General features: G+C 56.8%; 1 protein-coding gene across 7 annotated transcripts in view; it reads right to left on the minus strand.

Annotated features, from left to right (window-relative positions):
- The window catches only part of FRMD8 (FERM domain containing 8), a 36,404-nt gene that overhangs the window by 16,616 nt on the left and 236 nt on the right, over positions 1-19,552 (minus strand). For 3 of the 7 annotated variants that reach the window (XR_015240720.1, XM_086676928.1, XM_086676927.1), the window contains exons 2-10: positions 19,243-19,327; positions 17,660-17,827; positions 13,385-13,486; positions 12,974-13,032; positions 12,676-12,842; positions 10,439-10,663; positions 8,213-8,336; positions 7,119-7,262; positions 3,046-3,250 (exon numbers count right to left, since the gene is read on the minus strand). Coding sequence is in view for 5 of the 7 variants with exons in the window: in XM_086676928.1 (XP_086533054.1) it covers positions 3,046-3,250; positions 7,119-7,262; positions 8,213-8,336; positions 10,439-10,663; positions 12,676-12,842; positions 12,974-13,032; positions 13,385-13,486; positions 17,660-17,827; positions 19,243-19,327 (1,279 nt within the window). In the remaining 2 variants the exon portion in view is untranslated. Of the gene's footprint in view, positions 1-1,581; positions 1,691-3,045; positions 3,251-3,460; positions 3,659-7,118; positions 7,263-8,212; positions 8,337-10,438; positions 10,664-12,675; positions 12,843-12,973; positions 13,033-13,384; positions 13,487-17,659; positions 17,828-19,242; positions 19,328-19,552 lie in introns of those variants that run through there. The other 4 variants (XM_086676931.1, XR_015240721.1, XM_086676929.1 and 1 more) reach the window with 4 other exon arrangements.

A 19,552-nucleotide genomic window follows, 5' to 3' on the forward strand; every position in this document is an offset into this window, starting at 1 on the left:
TCGGAGGCCGTTTCGGGTTTTCATTTGATGCTGGGCCAGCTGTGCTGTCTGAGGAGCTTTTGTTAAACCCAGTTCAAGAACAGACCAAAGAGGGGCCCCTGGGTGGCTCAGTCGGTTAACGTCCGACCTCAGCTCGGGTTGATCTCACTGTTCGTGAGTTCGAGCCCCGCATCGGGCTCTCTGCTGTCAGTGCGGACCCTGCTTCGGATCCTCTGTCCCCCTCTCTGCCACTCCCCTGCTTGCGCTCTTGCTCTCTCTCTCTCTCTCTCAAAAATAAACAAAAGAACAGACCAAAGAAACAAAACACCTACAACAAAAAACCTACAACGGAAACGAGCCTGTTTCCGATTCTGTGTCTCCCTCTCTCTCTGCCCCTCCCCCGTTCATGCTCTGTCTCTCTCTGTCCCAAAAATAAATACACGTTGAAAAAAAAAAAATTAAAAAAAAAAAAAAAAAAAAGAATTTCAGGCCAGGTGACCAAGGTCAACACCAACTGTCACAAGTCATGTTGATAATGCACCTTTGATGTGATGTGATAAAAATGGCAGTTTTTACCTCTGTGATCTCCCTCCCCAGCCCACAGCTCCTGCCTAATCACGAGAAAAACATCAGGCAAATTCCAATAACACGGCATCCTACAATATCCCCACAGAGTCGTCCTCAAAACTGTCAAGGTCATCAAAAACAAGGGAAATCTGAGAAGCTACCACAGCCCAGAGGTGCCTACAGAGACACGAAGCTAAGTGTAGTATAGTGTCTTGGATGGGATCCTGCCACCTTGAAAAGGGACATTAGGTTAGGATGAAGGACTTTAGGGGCGCCTGGGTGGCTCAGTCGGTTGAGCGTCCGACTTCGGCTCAGGTCATGATCTCGCGGTTTGTGAGTTCGAGCCCCGCGTTGGGCTCTGTGCTGACAACTCGGAGCCTGGAGCCTGTTTCAGATTCTGCGTCTCCCTCTCTCTCTGACCCTCCCCTGTTCATGTTCTGTCTCTCTCTCTGTCAAAAATAAATAAACATTAAAAAAAAAAAAGAAAGAAAGTATCAGTATTGGCTCGTTAATTATTAACAAACATACCACATTAACATACGATGCTAACTAAAAAAAATCAAGCAACGAAAGAAAAATAGACACCAGAAATGAACAATAATCCAAGCACATAAAAATGGTCCAACTTCACTGATATTCAAATACCAACCCAAAAAGGTCTCTTTCAGTGTGACAGAGAGGGGGTGGAGGCCCGTGCGCGTTGTCTACTGGGAGGGGCACAAGCGGGCACGCGGTCTGATACCGCAACGCCGTCTCTAGGAATTTGTCCCAAGGAATCGGTTTGGATTCTAAGCAAGGATTTAGCCACGGCTACATTGTTTGTAGTGGCTCACAACTGGAGATAACGGTCATGTCCCACACCAGGGAGCTGGGTGACAGTGCCTGCTGGCCATTCCAAGGAAGACTACAATGGGGGAAACAGTTACGTTATTGAAAAATTATTTTGCTGTTTCTGATTATAAAAGATGACGTGCTTGGGGCACCCGGGTGGCTCATCAGTTAAGTGTCCAACGTCGGCTCAGGTCATGATCTCACCATTTGTGAGTTCGAGCCCCGCATCGGGTTCTGTGCTGACAGCTCGGAGCCTGGAGCCTGCTTCGGATTCTGCCTCTCCCTCTCTCTTTGCCCCTCCCCCACTCGTTCTCTGTTTCTCTCTCTCAAAAAAAAATAAATACAAATTTAAAAAAAATGACGTGCTTCTCGTAAAAAATGTAGGGGTGCCTGGGTGGCTCAGTCAATCAAGCGTCCGACTTGTGGTTTTGGCTCAGGTCACCATCTCACAGTTTGTGAGTTCAAGCCCCGCATTGGGCTCTGCACTGACAGTACAGAGCCTGCTTGGGATTCTCTCTCTCCCTTTCTCTCTGCCCCTCCTGCGCTTGCTCTGTCTCTCAAAAATAAATAAACTTCAAAAAAGTTTTTAAAAAATGATGTGCCTGTCATAAAATATGTAAATACTGCAAAGATGCACAAAGAAAAAGCGAAAGTTACAACAATTCACCACCAGGGCTGGCACATCCCCCTCCTCCTGCACACGGATGCAGTCTTATGTGGGGCTGTCCTATTACCTGATTTTTATTATTTGGTCTTATTTTGTGAACATCTTGCCATTTATTAAAATTTTTTTAATGTTTAATTTTTGACAGAGAGAGAGAGAGGCAGAATGTGAGCAGGGGAGGGGCAGAGAGAGAGAGAGGGAGACACAAACCGAAGCAGGCTCCAGGCTCTGAGCTGTCAGCACAGAGCCTGATGTGGGGCTCAAACCCACAAGTCGTAAGATCGTGACCTGAGCTGAAGTTGGATGCTCAACTGACTGAGCCACCCAGGCGCCCCGGCATCTTGCCATTTAAACGTAGGTCTTTGTTATTGCGTTTAAAATCTTCTTATTTTGGAATAAAACCAGATTTATCGAGAAGTTGCAAAGATAATCATACAAAGAGTTCCCATTTGCCCTCATCTGGCTCCTCCTGAGGCTGGCATCCTCCGTCGCCGTCTCACATTTGCCAAAACTAAAACATAAACCCCAGTACGATATGATGAACTGAACTACATACTTCGGGACTTCCCCAGTTTCCTTATAAACATCCTCTGTCTGCTCCAGGGCCCGGACTGGGACATCACCCTGCACTCAGCCCTCTTTTTTACCAGCTGCCCTGATTCTACTGGATGTGGCCCCCTTGTTTCTGTCCCCACACCGAACTAACCGACGTCGTTCATTTCTAGTTTGTCACATCTGGACACTGCTGCAGGGAACATCTGTGGACGCAACAGTGACAGGGCCAGAAAAGGACTCTCCCGCCAGGGCCCCAGAGGCCCCCATTGCCAATCACAGAGCTCACAAGATGCGACCCTCACCCAGCTTCACTCCTTCTCCCTTCTCCACTCCTGGCAACTGGACCCTACCTCGCTGTCCCCGGGTCTCCCCGTGGCGCGCATATGTGCATGTGCACGCGCGTCGTGTGCGCGTGTGCACGTCGTGTGTGTACGTGTGCGCAGGCTCACCTTCCTCCACGTAGTCGATGGTGGAGAGATGCTGGAGGCGGCTGCACACCACGCTGCCCTGCCTCTGCAGCTGCGGGCGCTGAGCAGAAGATGGCAGGGAGCTGGCGGCCGAGGGCAGGCCGGACACAGTCTCCTGGGGGGCGGCGAGCTCTGAAGTCTGGTTCAGCTCGATGCAGTACTCGATGAGGCCACTCATCAGCTCAGCCTGGGGGGGAGAAAGGGGCCACCCTGAGGCCTGGGCGGTGAGCCATGGCCCAGGACACGGCCTTCCCATACTCTGCAGGGCGAGACGGATAAGATGGACGGGCCCCTGCCTTCTGCTGGGGGAGGCCGAGGTGGAAACAAATGCCATTTACATAATAAAGGAAGGGGGGGTCAGGTGCTCTGTGGGCAGAGGGACAGGGGAGGCATCCACCTGGGGTGACTTCGGAGGTCAGTCCTGGAGGATGAGTAGGGGTCCCTGTCTCAGGTCTGGGAGGTGGGCTGGGCGAGAAAGAGCATTCTAGGCAGGAAGGCCGAGTGCCATGGGTGGCAGCAGTCAGGCCAGATGGGAAAGAAACTCGGCTGCGCAGAGACGATAAGGAAGGCAGGAAGAGGGCTCAGGCGGGGCGTCCTGGGTGGAAGGAATGGAGGGAGTTGTCTGAGAGAAGAACCTGCAGGCCCATGAGGAAGGCGGTGGTGGTCAGGTCACAGGGCTGAGGGTGGGGGACGCCCTCTGAGCACGTTCTTCAAAGGCGACACCTTCTCAACCAATTTTAAACATAACGCATATTGACATAAAAGGTGAAGAGACCAGGTGTCAGTGAGCACAGTCCAGACACCATGTGATGGGGACACCAGGGGTCTGGTGGGTCCACGGACAGCCAGCCGTCAGCAGGTGGAGTCCCTCGGTTAGACAACATCCTCACCGAGTGCCTACCCCGTGCCAGGTCTACTATAGACAGTGGGACACAGCAGGGACCGAGGAGGACCGAATGCCTGCCTCGTGCTCCCAAGAAGAGTACCCACGAGGGGTTGGGGGTCAGGGGCCAAGGGGATGGCCCCCCGCTGACAGAACAGCGGCCTGGCACCTGTGCCCGCACGGTGCAGCCAGAGGCCTCTCCCGAGCAACACAACCCGCCCTGGGAGGGGGGCAGGGCAGGAAACGCTGCCTGGGCCCAGAAGGAAAAGCCGGCATCCATTCTCCACGCCTGCCTCCTTTTCTCATGCAAAGATTGGCTGGTGAGTGGGAGGACAGCCAGTGGGGACAGAGGATACGGGGCTGTAAGCACAACAGGGAAGCCCTCAAAGTTCCCTGGAACAAAACCTCAATCACAGCGTGATGCTTCAGAGGTCCAGGGAGCCTGCCATTAAAACGATCCCACATCTGACCAAATTAATATCCATTCAGGATAAAGCCTGGCAGACCAGTAACGGAAGGGACTATTAGCCTTCCTCGACCAGATGGGGGTGTCTGTGAAAAACCTGCAGCTAACACCATACGTATTTCGAGCAAGACCAAACAAACTCCCGCCCAAGGTCAGGAGCAAGTCAGGATGTCTGCTCACACCTACTCAACACTGTACTGGAAGTCCAGGAGTGGAATCAGTCAAGACAAACAGAGGCACACACACCGGAGGGTCAGAATACACAGGACATGACTGTCTACAGAGAAAACCCCAAAGAGTCTGCAACAAAACTATTAAAACCAGCGAGTGAATTTAACAAAGTTGCAGGATATATGAATGTGTGGATAACACAATCAATTGTATTTCTTTTTTCTTTTTTTTTTTTTAGAGAAAGAGTGAGCACAGGAAAGGGGCAGAGGGAGAGAGGTTCTTAAGCAGGCTCTAAGCTCAGCACAGAGACTGATGAGGGGCTCGATTCCACAACCCTGGGATCATGACCTAAACTGAAATCAAGGGTCAGACAGATGCTCAACCTAGGTACCCAGGTGCCCCCAAATCAACTGTACTTCTACATACTACAATGAACCGAAAATTGATATTTAAAGAGGGGATGTTTGCCTCTCCTTTTTTCTTCTTCCTGTTGTGGAGCATGTAGATGTGATGGTTGGAGTTAAAGCAGCCATCCTGGACCATGAGGTAAATTTAAGAGAAGAGAATATGTGTGGTGAAGAAAGAAAGTTAAAGGACTCTGAGTTCACAATAACAGATCTGGACTGCCTACCTATAATGTTATGTGAGAGAAGAAGAAATTTTTTTATGTTCCAAAAAAACAAATAAATAAAAATAAATAAAAAAGTACCATCTAGGGTAGCACCAAGGAAAGAAAGAAAAAGAGAGAGAAAGAGAAAGAAAGAAAAAAAAAGACAACCTTAAGGATAAATATAATAAAAGATATACAATACCTCTATGCTGACAAATATAAAATATTAGTGAAAGAAATCAAAGCCAAATAAAGGGAGACATAGAAATTATTGGCCTGGAAGATTTAGGATGTTAATTCTCTCCAAAATTAATCTACAGATTCAATGGAATCTTAATCTCAGAAGACTTTTTTGGGGGGGAGGAAGGGTAACAATCAACAAGCTTTTCCTGAAATTTATATGGAAATGCAAAGGAACTGGGATAGTCAAAAACAATTTTGGAAAAGAACAAAGTCCTAGAAATCATACTACCTGATTTCAAGTTTACTATTAAGTTTCAGTCATCAGTACGGTGGGATTATTAGTGAAAGACAAACACATAGATCAAGGGCACAGAACAGACAATCCAGAAATAGACCCACACACACTTGGCCAACTGAATTTCAACAGAGACACAGGGCAATTCAATGAAGACAGGGTAGTCTCTTGAACAGATAATGCTGGAACAAAAAGAAAAAAAAAGAGAGAGAGAAAGAGAGAGAGAATGTTGATCTATACATCACACTTCATGTAAAAAATTAACTTGAAATGGAGGGACAGGGAGTGGCAGGCACACATCTGCGTGACGGCTGTGGACGGCTTGGCAGTGTCTCCTCAAGTGAGTGTGTGCTGACCTGGGGGCCCAGCCATCCCACTCCCAGGGGGACGCCCACGTATGCGTACAAAGCACACGCACGACAGTGATCACAACAGCGTTGCTGGCAACAGCCCCAAACGGGAAATCCAAGTGTCCATCAGCAATGGAGTGGGAAAGTCAAGGCTGGTGAACGTGGACGATGAGACATCGGAGAGCCTCTCCAAAAGATCAAGCCACTGCCGCCTGCAGGGGGGACAGAGCTCACAAACACACCACTGAGCAGAAGAAACCAGACAGAAGAGAACAAACTGAGGGAGCCTGTGCCAGAAGGTTCAAAAACAGGCAGAAAGACTCGAGGGTGAAACAAGTCAGGATGGGGGGGCCCTTGCTGGGAGGAGGCTCGAGGGGTCTCCTGGGGTCCTGGTTCTTTTTCGCAATCTGAAAGGTGTTACGTGGGTTTATTTTCAGAAAACCCGTGGAGCCATACACTTAGGATTTGGTAACTTTTCTCTACAGATGATACAATAACACATTTACTTTGAAAACAGGTCTAGCCTAGTGATGTCAAAATGACAGAATCATCAGCAGAAGTGGGGACAGTCGTGTATGCAAAGCCGTGAGAGGGAAGACTTTGTGATGCTATAGGCCAGGGGGTCAGAGGAGCCACTGCAGGGGACAGGAGTGGCCAAGAGCTCACGGTCAAGCTGAGCTGGGGACGGAGGACAGCCATCTGTGTACTGGGTGTGGCAAGGCAGAGGCCACTGGGCTCGCAGCAGGGAGGTGCAGGGATGAGGGCCGTGTGCACAGAGTGAAACAAAGGTGCCAAGGGGCCTTCGCCCCGCCACGCCCACTTCTCCTCTGAGAGCACCCAACTCCCAGGGGGCTTCGAGGACTGGAGCCAGTGCCGGCTGGTCACACAGCCACAAGCCCAGCGTGGCATCTGCAAACCGGGCCTCTGACTCCCAAGAGTGGCTCTGGCCCAGCTGACGTCCACTCCCCTGGTCCCCAGGCGCTCGGCAGCCCTCTCGCCTCCTTGTCAGCCAGCCCGGAGCCTCCAGTAGCCTGGGACCCCTTGAGCCCAGGCTACCCCACCCCGACCTCGCCCCCGGTGCAGGCAATGCCCACTACCTGCTTGGAGTAGATCTTGAGCAGCCTGTTGACCGGGGTGCCCTCGTTGTCCCCATCGAACTCTAGCCACAGGACAGACTCCTCCTCCTCGGGAGAGGTGTGGTCCCACGACAGCTCCTGGAAACGCAGGCCCAGCAGGACGTGCTGGCCAGCGGGAGACACAGAGCTTGGATTCTCGGAGCCGAGTCCATTCCCCCACCCCAGCCTGCTCACGTGACACCAGGAGGGGACGCCTGGCCAGGCTATTTATCCCCAAGGCTGAGTCTAAATTCCTGTATGAGTTTCTCGGAGGAGTCCCCACTTTCATCAAACCCTCAAAGGGGGTTGTGGTCTGGGGAGGCTGAGAGCCCCTGACCCATGGCACTACTGACCAGCCGGTCAAGCCCCTGACAGTTGGGGCAGTCACATGGGGGAAGGGGTGGGGGGGTGGGGGGTAGGGAGCTTTTCCATGAGATCAGCTGGGTAGCGTCTCAGCAGGCCGAGCTGGGCTCTGGGCCCAGCATACTTGGGCACAGGTGCCCAGGAGGGGCTGGGGTCCCTCTCTGGGGGTAAGTCACCCAAAACTTTTCTGCTGGCTTAGGAGAGACTCTGGCCCAAGTGCAGAGAAACTGCCCCACAGGGCAGGATGCCGACACCACCATCTACGCAAGGAACCAACCGACAGCCTATGCCAAATACAGGGGAAGAAGCCCGACTCTGGCAGCCGGAGAGGGCTTCTAGTCATGAGGCTTTTCTGGAAAACCAATAGCTAGTCTCCAGCCATTGGTCCGGCAGAGTGGCCAGGCCAGGCCAGACCCCCTCCATCCAGAGGCTTTAATCCCAGCCCCAGCCTCCCCTTTCCCTAGCTGCCCTCCTGCCTAGCGTGATGACAGAAAAGCTGACCTAGAGCAGACCCCAAGGAAGCTCCCAGGATGACACTGGAAGCCCCAGGGACCGTCCGAGGGGGAGGGAAGCCACACAGGCCATCCAGTCTGCCTCCGGGCCAACCACCAGCCCGCGAGAAGCAGGAAGGCCCATGTGAGCACCCCGTGCCCTCTCCAGTGAGGCTCCCTGCTCCCCCAACCCAGGTCCCACCCTGGAGAAGCTGGAGGTACCTTCTCCCTGCTGTCGATGACATGCACGCCCTCCAGGCTGATGGCCACCACCACCGGCTTTCGCCCGCCCCGGTGCAAAAAGCCCTGGGCCGGCTTGTCAACCTCACCATGGAAGAAGGCACACCTGGGAAGGGGAACTGCCATTAGCCGGTCACCTCCCGTACCAGGAACAGACCGTCTGGGGTCACCCTCCTCAATGCTCTGGCCAGGCCCTGCCCTGGACATATGAGAAGTTTAAGCCATTTTGGTGACCGACGGTTAAATGGAAACCTGCCCCTGGGGAGGGAGAAACAGAGAGGGGGTGGGAGGGAGGCTTCCTGGGGGTGGTGGCATCTGCACTGGCCATGCAGGACAGGAGGGCTTGAACAGGCAGGGGGAGGAGAGGAGCGTCACAGAGAAGGGCAGGCACGTCAGACGGAGAGAAGAGTGTGACCCTGGGGGTGGGACAGAGGAGGCTACGTCCGGGGAACCGCCAGGAGGGGATGGGGCGGAGGCTGCTGGCAGCTGCCAGGCCGTATCAGGTTGGGAGAACTCCGCTGCCCACGGTCTGTCAGGCCAAGACCCTCAGCAGCAGTGGGGTCAAGCTGCACCTGCTCGGGGCCATGAGGGGACAGGGGCCACTCAGGGAGGCTTCAGGGCTTGACACGGGGAAGGGGAAAAGGTATAGTGGCCTTGGCACACCAACTCACTGAGCCGCCACCCTCTCCCCCTGCCCCGCCACGTCCTTCCCTCTCCTGTGTCTGCCTGGCCTGCCGCCCCCTCGCACCAGGCGAAGCCAGAGCCCTTGCTGAGTCCCACTCTCTGTGACAGCCTGCACCCTCGCTCCGGGACTGGCCTGGAGACAAGCACGTGCTCCTCCGGGTCCTGAGAGCAGCCTTGCTCCTGTCCCTGCTCCTGGAAGACTTCTACAGGTTCAGCGGGTGGCTGGGACTCCTACCTCACTGAGGACATGGAAGCAACCAGAAGCAGCCACTTGGCTACCCTCATCTCAGTTTCTCACCCTCTGTCGGATCAGCCTGATCTGTACACACACATTCGCTCACCATAAAAATTAAAAGCCTCTGCCCCCGCATCCACCCATAAAGGCTGCATCTCTGGACTCCACTGCACAGCACCGACCCCTAAAGGGCCAGCCACACCCACTGTCTCCTGTCTCTTCTCACTCTCCTCCACCCGCTGCCACCCCACGATGCTGAAACCAAGGTCAACCATCAGCCGCCCAGGCACGTTGAATTTGACCTGGAAGCGGTAGCGTGCAACGCTTGGTCACTTCCTCTTCCCTGACACTTCCCTCTGCCTGGCTTGTAGAGACCCACCCGCCCGCCTCGCCGTCCCGGGGCCTCCTTGCGCCTGTCCACTCGCACCTCCTTGGCCATGTCTTCAGGCTCCAGGTTTCAAACCGCCCGGATGCTGATGCTCACCAATGACTACCCGACTCTAGACTCAGAAACCTAACTGCCCGCCCGGAATCGCCAGCTGGGTATCTAGCGAGCATCTCAGAATCAACACGTCCAAATCCAAACCCCCAAACCTTTCCCAACCCGCTCCGTGGCACGGTCCCATCTCGGCTGATGACACCATCGTTCGTGTGCTCACGCCAGACACCTGGAGTTCTGCCTCCTCGCCTTCATCTGTCCCACTGTCCGTCTGTCTAGCAAATCCTGTCGACCGTACTACCCTCAAACACCCAGCATCTGACCGCGTCTCACCTCCCGCGTTATTACCACCCGGCCTGAGCCGTATCTCCCCTTCGGGGCACGGCCACACTGTCCTCGCCGGTCATGCCACCTGAGGTCTCTACTTCTGCTGCTGTCTGACTTCCCACCGGAAAGGCGGCCTCACCAGGCAGGGCCCGCGTCTCTCTGCTCACCGAGGTATCGCCAGTGCCTCGATCGCTGGCACGCAGCAGGTACCCGAGAGCCACCGACCACTGTTGGTGGCGTGAGAGAACTGGCCACACGCAAGGTCCGCGGGCCCAGCGGCCAGGTGACCGTGGCGGGTGGAAGGAGGGTCGCCGCCCGGCCTGGGACAGGTGCAAGGGGAGGACAGGGGTCCGGCTCGGTCCCCGTGGGGCCCGAGACACGCCCCACGTGAGGACAGAGCTCGGTGGGGGCAGAGGTGGGCACCCTGGCAGGCCGTGCAGACTGTTGGGCTGTCAGGGGAGGGGACAGCGGAGGCCCCGTGGCCGTGGCTGCCCGTGACGATGACAGCCAGGGGGCCACTCACCCGTAAAAGGGCAGCTCGTGGCTCTTGAGGAGGTAGGCACGGTAGTGGGTGCTGAGAGAGGCCCCGCGCCCGCTGTCACCGCCGGCCGCTTCCTTCACCTTGCAGTAGGCGTTCAGCAGGCCCTGCTCCCCCGGCCCCGCCTTGGCCCCGCGGCCCCGGAGGGCAGCAAAGAGCCCGTGGCCCCGCTTGCAGAGGTGGGCGGGGAGGAAGGAGTCCAGCTTCTCCCTGCGGAGGAAGGAAGTGGGGGGCTCGGTGGGAGGCGGGGCTCCGGGGCGGGGGCCTGGCCAGAGGTGCCGAGGTCCTCAGGGTGCAGCACGCTCACGGGCAGGGGCAGGCGAGGCCCCGGACGAGGACCGCCAGAGAGCCCACTGCCGCGAGCCCCGCGGCAAGCCTGGCTGGTGACAGGCCTGGAGGACAGGCTGGGACACCAAAGGGGGAGCCGAGACCAGGCCCGCTGCACAGCTAGCCTGTGGCCGGAGGGTTTCAGCGCAGCGTCTGTGTCACTGAGTCACGAAGGTTTGGATTTCCGAGTTAGTGGAACTTTTACAACCAAAAACCAGGACAGCCAGTGACCTACATATACCTCTCCACGGATTTTCTGCCAAAGAGGGACATAAAAAAAAAACAACACATCAACCCACAATCCGTCAACACAGGTCCAAGAAGAAAAGCTCGCAACCATAAAGAACCTCGGCATAACCGCACTGTTCCCGCGTCAGGCAGCGCTCTGACCGTGCGGGCTGCGTGCCAGCTGCTCCCAGCTGGGGGCAGCCGGAGGTGTGTCCTCGGGCAGCGAGGACCTTCTCAGAGGCCCAGCTTCCCCAGGGATAAAACGAGGACACCAACCGCTGGTTGCATGGAAGGGCACCAGCAGGTGCCTGGCACCTAAAAAGTACCGCTGAGGTTGCCATTTTCACCACAGAAGGGAGGGGTCTCTCCTGGGGCTTCTGGACGACCAAACACCCCCCGCCACCCCCCGCCAGCGGGAAGGCTGAGGTGAGGAAGGAGCTCGCGCCGGCCTGGTGGCCAACAGCGGGGCAGTGTGAGAAGGGGTGTCCAGGGGGCCGTCGCCCTTCTCGGGGCTGCCGTGGGCACTTTCGTTGCTTGTGCTCCAGTATCCCATCTTCCAGCGACAACTCTCGCCTGTCATCTGGAAATCCCGCCTTCCCCACACCCGTCCGTGGGGCCCGGGCAGGCTCAGGGCAGGCCCATCAGCGCTCTGGCCACCGTGTCTCCTTTGGTCGGACCTGAGGCTCAGCCAAGGGAAGGGGACGTCAGAGTGAGTCTGAGGACTCTTGTGGGTCAGGGAAGAGGCCTCTCCCAATACACAACTGGCCTGCCTGAGTGTGAGCTGGCCCAGAGGACACGGGGCCGGGCCAGGAGAACGAGGACAGGCGTCTGGGGATCTAACCTGAGCCTCTGCACCTCTGGATCCATCCAGAGCTGACAAAGTCCCTCAAGTACAAACACTTTGGGTTGCATAAAGGAGCAGACACTCCCGAGGGGCAGGATCCCTACGGCCACCAGCCCCAGCCAGCTCCGTGGGGAGCCCTCCGGCTCGACTGAGCCAGGTGGTCGCTGTGAGGCCCCAGCTCTTAGTCACCTGGCACAGGGCCCTGTCTCTGCACATCCTCTCCCCCAACACGCCGCCCACTACAGTGCTGGGGTGGGAGGAGCCTGGGGTCTAGGAGCAGGCTGTGCCGAAAGTTCATCTCCACTGGAATTACCTCTAAACCTCAGGACCATTGTCCGTGGAGGTCAGAGTCTGGCCTGGTGTGCTTCTGGGGCACACTCACTGTCACAGCAGAGAGCACTGTTTCTTGGGAGGGGGTGGGAAGCCCAGAGCCCGCAGGCTGGAGTGCCCGGGGAACGGGACCTTGTCCCTGGAGTGCGGAACTAAGCTGGACGGTCATTGGTGATGGGGGTCAGTCCCCGGAAGAACCAGCTCACCTCCCTCCTGACCTCAGATGGAGGCTCCACCCTCATGCACACCTGGGGGCTCCTCTCACAGGTGTCACTTCACCCAAAGCTCCCACTTCTCAGGCTCTTCAGCCCAGAGCAGACGAGGAAAAGGAGGCTCAGAGGTGGGGTGAGTTGCTCAAGGTCACACAGCATCGGGGCCAGCCCCAGGGGGCCTACGCCTCCCGACTCCAGATCTTGTCGGGTCACCTGCAAGCAGGGCTCCAGGACAACCCTCCCCACCCCGCACCCCCACCCCAGGTCCCACTGGCCCTCACCTCACGGCACAGGCAGTGGGCTGGCCGGGCTGGTAGGGCCCGAGCTGCACGCGGCACACCAGGGCGCCCAGGGCCTCGCAGTCCTCCACGTCACATGGGTACCGTGCGGCCAGCACGTTGCCTTTGGCCTCCTCATAGAGCAGCCGCAGGACCTCCTCGTCGTGGATCTGTGGGCCGGTGCGGGACGGAGGGGCTGCTCAGCTGGGGTGGCACACCAGTGTCCAGGGGTCTGCGGACAAGGGGAGGCCGGACACAGGGCCCCAGGGACGGGGGCACCGCCTGGCGCTCACCGCCTCACCTGGAGCTCCCGCCGCTTTGGGAAAAACACATTCCTTCGGAACTGCAGGGAAGGCTCATCTGGGGAGAGAGGCTGGGGTCACCGCCCGGCTCCCCGGCTCGGCCCGGCCCTCTCCCCTGACAGGCCTAGTGCCCCCCTCAGCCACCACGACTGACAAAGCCGGAGGGCTGTCCAGAGACTGGGAGGCTGGCTTGTCTCAATGCGCATGCTGACCCCCGGGGCCACCCCCCTCCTGGGTTCCCCTCAAGGATCCTGCAAAAGCTGGTTAGTGAGGCCCAAAGGCCCAAGGGGCTGCCCTCCCTGGCCCCTGGCACAGTCTGCCCCCCACCCCTCCACACCAAGGATCTTCCCCTGGAAGGAGTGGCCGAGGGTGCCTGGGAGAGATGCGGGCCAGCGGGCGGCAGCACTGACCCATGGCCACATCGTCATCGGGGGCGTCGGTAAAACGCAGCAGCAGTTCTGGCCACTGGCGGCCCAGCTTGTAGGGCTGGTGCTTGGGCTTCAGCTGCACCTCTGCGGGACGAGAGGGGAAGCGGCCGTGAGTGTGGCCTCTGACCAGTACGACTGCCACCCGCGAACGAAGGCGACGACGATGGCCGTCGTGGCCGGTATTAACTGAGCAGGTACAAGCACCCCGAACCATTTCGAGTGGTTGACGTGCATCTGCTCTGTAAGAACGCTATGCTCGTTTCACTCAGGCAGAGAAATGAGGCACAGAGAGGTTAAGTCACTTGTCCAAAGTCACACAACAGGTGAGAGAGGGTCAGGCTCTAGGCAGCACCAGCCTCTGACTGTTCCCTCCAGCACGAGAGGCGGTGGCCGACAGAAGGAGCCAGAGATGGTGGTACAGAAGAACCCAGCACTGCCATTAGGAAGCAGTGCTGATAACTGGGACCCACAGACCCAAGAAGCTGTCTTCTCTTGCCCCTGGCAGAGCCTGGGCTTCCTCCTCTCCAGGCCTCACCTCCAGCATCCTCCGCAGGAACTCTGGCTGACCTTTATTCCATGCCATCCAGCTTGCCCACCTCATTTCCTCCTCACTCCTTCTCCCGCTCTGCTCCTGCCATACCGGCCTTCTTCAATAGCTTGAATCTCCCCAGCATGTCGGTGCCTCAGGGCCTTTGTACGCGCTGTTCCTCCAGCCTCAGGCATCCCCCCACACCGCCCCCCACATGACTGGCTGGCTTGGGTCTCAGTTCAAGCGTGTCCTTCCCCAGACCCTTCACTGAGGCAGCTCCCCTCATCAACTTCCTCCATGCCAACTACACCCTCATGTGGTTGCCTTTACGGCGTTTACCACTATCTGATGTCACCTCCCTGCCTATGCTCCACTAGCTGCTGAGTCCTCGGGTCACCCGGGCAAGAGTGGCTCTATCCCATTCACTGCTTTACCGCTGGCCCACCGCAGGCCCTCACATGGGTGGACAGAATGGCCAAGTGCATCTCTCGTGGCCCCTTGACTCTGGGCAGCCAGCTGGCCCCAGGGCTCGACACCCCGGGCCAGGAATAGGAAAGCACTTTCACCTTATGCATCAGTGACCACAGCCTTTGAGAAGTCAGAGGCCACTTCCAAGCCATCAGATGAATGAGGATGGCTGCTGGAGGTAGGGGAGTGGGGAAGTGGCAATATCCATGCCATCGACTAGCTACTCCTGCCTTCTGACCCTGCTTCTGACCCCTATCTCCTCCCTCATCCCCCACCAGGGGGCTGGGCACCTTATCCTGCCAGCATGAAGCCAAGGGTCTTTATCTCTGTTCTTTGGGCTTTCATCTGATCCCCGTTTTTTTTTTTTTTTTTTTTTTTGGGAGAGAGGGGGCGCAAGTAAGCAAGGGGCAGAGAGGGGAGAGAGAGAGAAGCTGGGTTCACCCAAAGCGGGGCTTGTATTCTCCCGAAGTGGGGCTCGAGCTCACCCGGAGTGGGACTTAAACTCATGAACTGTAGGGGCGCCTGGGTGGCGCAGTCGGTTAAGCGTCCGACTTCAGCCAGGTCACGATCTCGCGGTCCGTGAGTTCGAGCCCCGCGTCAGGCTCTGGGCGGATGGCTCAGAGCCTGGAGCCTGTTTCCGATTCTGTGTCTCCCTCTCTCTCTGCCCCTCCCCCGTTCATGCTCTGTCTCTCTCTGTCCCAAAAATAAATAAACGTTGAAAAAAAATAAATAAATAAAAAAATAAACTCACGAACTGTGAGATCACGACCTGAGCCAAAGTCAGTTGCTTAACCAACTGAGCCACCCAGGCGCCCCCATCTGGTCCCTGATCTTAACACAAAACAGTAGCCAAATCCCCCCAAACTGGTCTCCCTCCTGCTTGCAGCGTCTCCCATCCACCCCTGCATCCAGCTTCCTCACACCCCTTTCTCCTCCAATGTTTCTCAGATATTCAGATTTCCCAGTGGCTCCTTGTCCCTCATTTCCAACCTAGATCCTTGCCCACACCCATCTGCCGCCGCCTCTGCCACACCCAGTAGCAGCACCCTCTCCCCTCCAAGAAAGGCTCCGTCTTCAACCCTACCCACCCGGCCACTCAGCTTCCACATGCTTTGCACCGGGATGCTCAGAGGATGCCAGAGCCAGAGGGTACGGAGACCATCCACTGAACAGGTGGGAAACTGAAGTCCAAAGAAAGACAGTGCCTGCCCAAGGCCACCAAGAGTTAGTGGCAACCAGGACCACAGCTCCTGCACCACACTTCAGACTGCGAGTTCCCCCAGGGCAGGGACACCTTTGGTCCTGCTTCCCACTGTGTCCCCGGCATTTAGATCACTGGCCGCCACAGGGGTGCTGGGAGGCGGCTCTGGACCTACCTGTGAGGTGACCAAGGCAACTGACTAGCTGGGACCTCCGGACACACTGAGAGGGAGAGTGGACCGGGGACAATGGTGCCCTTCCTTCTGTCTACAGCCCAGCCCTGATCTCGAGCTCCAGCAGCTCAGGGGACTCCCGTGATCAGAGCAGGACTACACTGACCCTGCGGTCCCACACACTTTCAGACAGGACCTTCCTGTCTGGAGGCTTTCACTCGGATGAGACTGATGGTCCCTGGAGCCTGTTCCATGCAGAGTGACAAGGGCACTGAGAAGGACAAACATTCCCCAAACATCCAGCTTGAGGGGTAGCTCCAGCCCACAGCACCCCTCCCCCCTTACAGCCCTGGGGCATTTGTCGTAGCTTAACCCACTCTGGGGTTGGGGGGCAGCCAAGGGTTCCGAGGGGCCTGAGTCAAAGAAGAAATGGCCTTTCAGCCTTCCCGAACCCAGCCAGGGAACCAAGTGGGCACTGACTTCATGCTGGGGCCTCTAGCCACCCTCCTCCTGGACAGGGTGGTGCCCTAGGGTGACCCGGGCCGGCCACACAGGCAGCCCATTCATGTTCTTGCGGGGGGGGGGGGGGGGGGGACAGGAATGTGAAGAGGAGGGAGTGGGGGCGGAGGAAGTAGGAGGAGCTGCCCAGCTGCAGGGACAGACAGAGCCTGAGGCGGGGCAGGGGCCAGCCGAAACCCTTGAAACAGACACCACCAGCTTCCCAAAGATACAAACCAAGGGGCTTGCAGTTTCGACCCACACCCGGAGGGTGGAAAAGGAGTAGGCTGAGCTGGATGGGGAATGGGTGGAGGAGACCTGCCAGCAGGAAGAGGGTGGGCGAGAGCAGCAGCTGGACAGGAAGCTCCAACGGGGCAGGGTGGGGGGTTGGACACGGGACATGGACAGGATGGAGATACACAGGATGGGCGCTCCGTCTCCCACTGGTCACTAGAGATTCTCCCTCTGGGGCAGAGGCACAAATCCCACTGGCCTGACAATGAGGTAACCACTAGGGGCCCTGGGGGACACATCACCCCCTTCTTGCCCCTGTTCCTCTACAAGAAAGGAGAATATTTAAGCTCAGCAGACATGCCTGGCCCTGGCACCTGTTGGGGCACCCTCTCCTTTGGCCTTCTTCCTGTGCGAGCCAGCAGGCCAGGGACCCTATTCAGAGGCCTCAGGGACACCCCCACCCCCCACCCCGCCCCCAGGCCTGAGGATGTGGAGAGCTACCGCCTCCCCGCCTTGGGATCTCAGCCTGAAAGGACAGGACACAGGTGGTCATGGACCAGAAACCAAGCAGGGCTGGACGCCCCGTGCAGAAAAGTCAAGTTCCCACTCGTCCTGTCCACCCCACCCTCGGGGGTGGCTGCTTCCTTGGCCCACATTCCTCCCTGCCCCCAACGAGGAGGTTGCAGTTCAGAGGCTGGCTGAGGAGGCCCTGTCCAGGCTTCCATTCTGATCTGGGTCCTACCAGTCACTGAACCCACCACTCCAAACCTCACCTTCTTCATCTGTAAGACAGGGCTGGGCCATTAGGGTGAGGAGAGATTCTGCTCAAGAAATGCCAGCTCAGGTCGTGGCATGGACCACATGCTCAGTGAATGCAGATCCCTTCCATCCCTGTCCCCCAGTCCTGATCCTCTTCATGCCCCAGGTCCAGCACCAGCGAGGCTGAGGGGCAGGCTTGACCCCTCCTCTGCCACCAGCAGAGAGAGAGTGGGGGCAGAGGATCCAGGTGTCCTAGAAGCGGTGGACAGCTCCAGGACATACAGAAGTCCCACTTTCTCCTGATGTCTATGGCCAGAGGTTCCGGAAGCTGTCCCCTCCCTACTGGTCATTGCCCTTCCAACCCTCCGGCCTGGGCTTCTGACTGCCAAGCCTTACCCAGCAGAGGGGAGACAAGCCAGAGTGCAAAGACATCCAGGGCGATGTCTGGGAGCTGTAGGACCTCACGGACAGCCCGGTGCAGCTCGTGGGCATTAAGTGAGGGCAGGTTCTCCACGGCCAGGGGCACCACTGTGTCATCCGCCAGGTACACCAGCACGTCAGCTGCTGCAACAACAGAAACTGGGCAGGGTCAGCTGAGCCTGCTACGTAGGCAGAGGCATGCTGACCAGGAACCCTCTATCCCCCTCCACTGGGGCAAGAGCCCCCCTCCTCTGCTGCCCCAATCCCTTAGAATGCCTCCATACTCTAGAGGCAGAGCCCTAGACCCTGTGACGAGTGGTGTTAAGGTTTATCTGAGACCCTCAAACCACCCAGAAACACAGCAACTCTGGCCCAGCCCTAACTCCCCACCCTAGCTCCCTAGGCTTCTTCCTTGATGGAGAACATTCCACAGGTGAGAACTGAGGCAGAGACAGGCCAAACCCGTCCTGAGATTATAGGAGTTAGTGTATCAGGCTTCGAGGCAGGAGAGTTGGCAACTGGCTATTATCCTCAGGCAAGTAGCTGTCTCTCTCTGGCCCCAGCTAAGATAGAACAGGGGATTCCTAAGGCCACCCCAGGGTAAAGCAAGTTCCAGGGTTCAGCTCCCATAGGATTCTCCAAGCCTCAGGACTCAATACCATGGCCTTCCAGGACAGTCTAACTAGGCCAGGAGAAATATAACCTAAAAAGTTGAGTGTTCACTTGTGTCAGCTTTGTAGGATTCTTATTTGGAGCCTGGTGCTGAAGGGAGACCCTCAGAAGAGCAGCCAGATTCAAATCCCCATCCCTGGAACTGCAGGTACAGTGAAGGACCACTGAGCTCGGAGGCCCAAATACCTGGGTTCCAGTCCAGCTGGGGTCCTGGCTGGTGGGCTGATTCCAGCAAGTGTGAATGTGACTTGCTTCATTAAAGCAGGGCTAATCCCCGTCTCTCAAAGACAAGCTGTGAATCCAATGGGGTAAAGCCTATGAAAGGCAAAGGCATAGTTTATCATCAACACACATGAACGTGTGTTTTGGATCTCCAGTCTGTTCTGCCTCTAACAGCTACTCTCTTGACAGACCATAAAATAATCTCCAGGAGGCTGTGATTCAGACTCACTTTTCAGGTAGGGAAAACAGAGTCAATGCAGGCTCCAGTACCCACTGACTTAACCTCTCTAGGGCCCAATTTCCTTCCTTATAAAATGAAGATAATGATGTCTGCTTTCACCCTGCTGTTTGTGAGAAAGAAATCAAAGAAAGTCAAGGTGGCACTTTCATTCATGAGGTTTCATTTCAATTCCACAGCTATGTAAGATACGGTCATTTTACAAATGAAGAAAGGGAAGTTCAAGAACAGTACCCAACTTGGCCAACAGCCTAGTGACAGAGCCCACGTCCTCTGTCTTCTGTCACTTTTCACACGGCCACAGACCTTATTTGTTAATTACTATATAAGATTCTCTTTAATGAAAGAGATGACAAGCCAGGGCCACTTCCCCAGGGCTGAGACACAAACTGGGTATGGAGATTAGGTAAGGGGGACAGGGACCCACCTCGGGCTCCCACGGAGGACACGCTGCTTCGATGGGACCGCTCAGCGGGGCCCGGTTGCCCAGCATTGCCTTCTGTCCCGTCCATCTACACAAGGAAAGAGAAAGAACGGCCGCTGGGGGGAGGGAGTGTCCAGGGATGAGGGGATTGGGGAGCCCCTCAAACTCTCACTGAGGAAGGCTGGAGTCCCGGGCTGATCTGCGAAAGTGAACAGCGTTGGCTGGGGGCACCGGTGTGCAGACCAGCGGGTCTTCAGCCAACTCAAGCTCGAGGCTGGTGGTCAGGTGCGGGGTCGACTCGCCGGGATGCCCC

The sequence above is a fragment of the Puma concolor genome, chromosome D1 (assembly GCF_028749965.1).
Source record: "Puma concolor isolate L17-30 chromosome D1, mPumCon1.1.hap2, whole genome shotgun sequence".
In the NCBI taxonomy this organism is placed as follows: domain Eukaryota; kingdom Metazoa; phylum Chordata; class Mammalia; order Carnivora; family Felidae; genus Puma; species Puma concolor.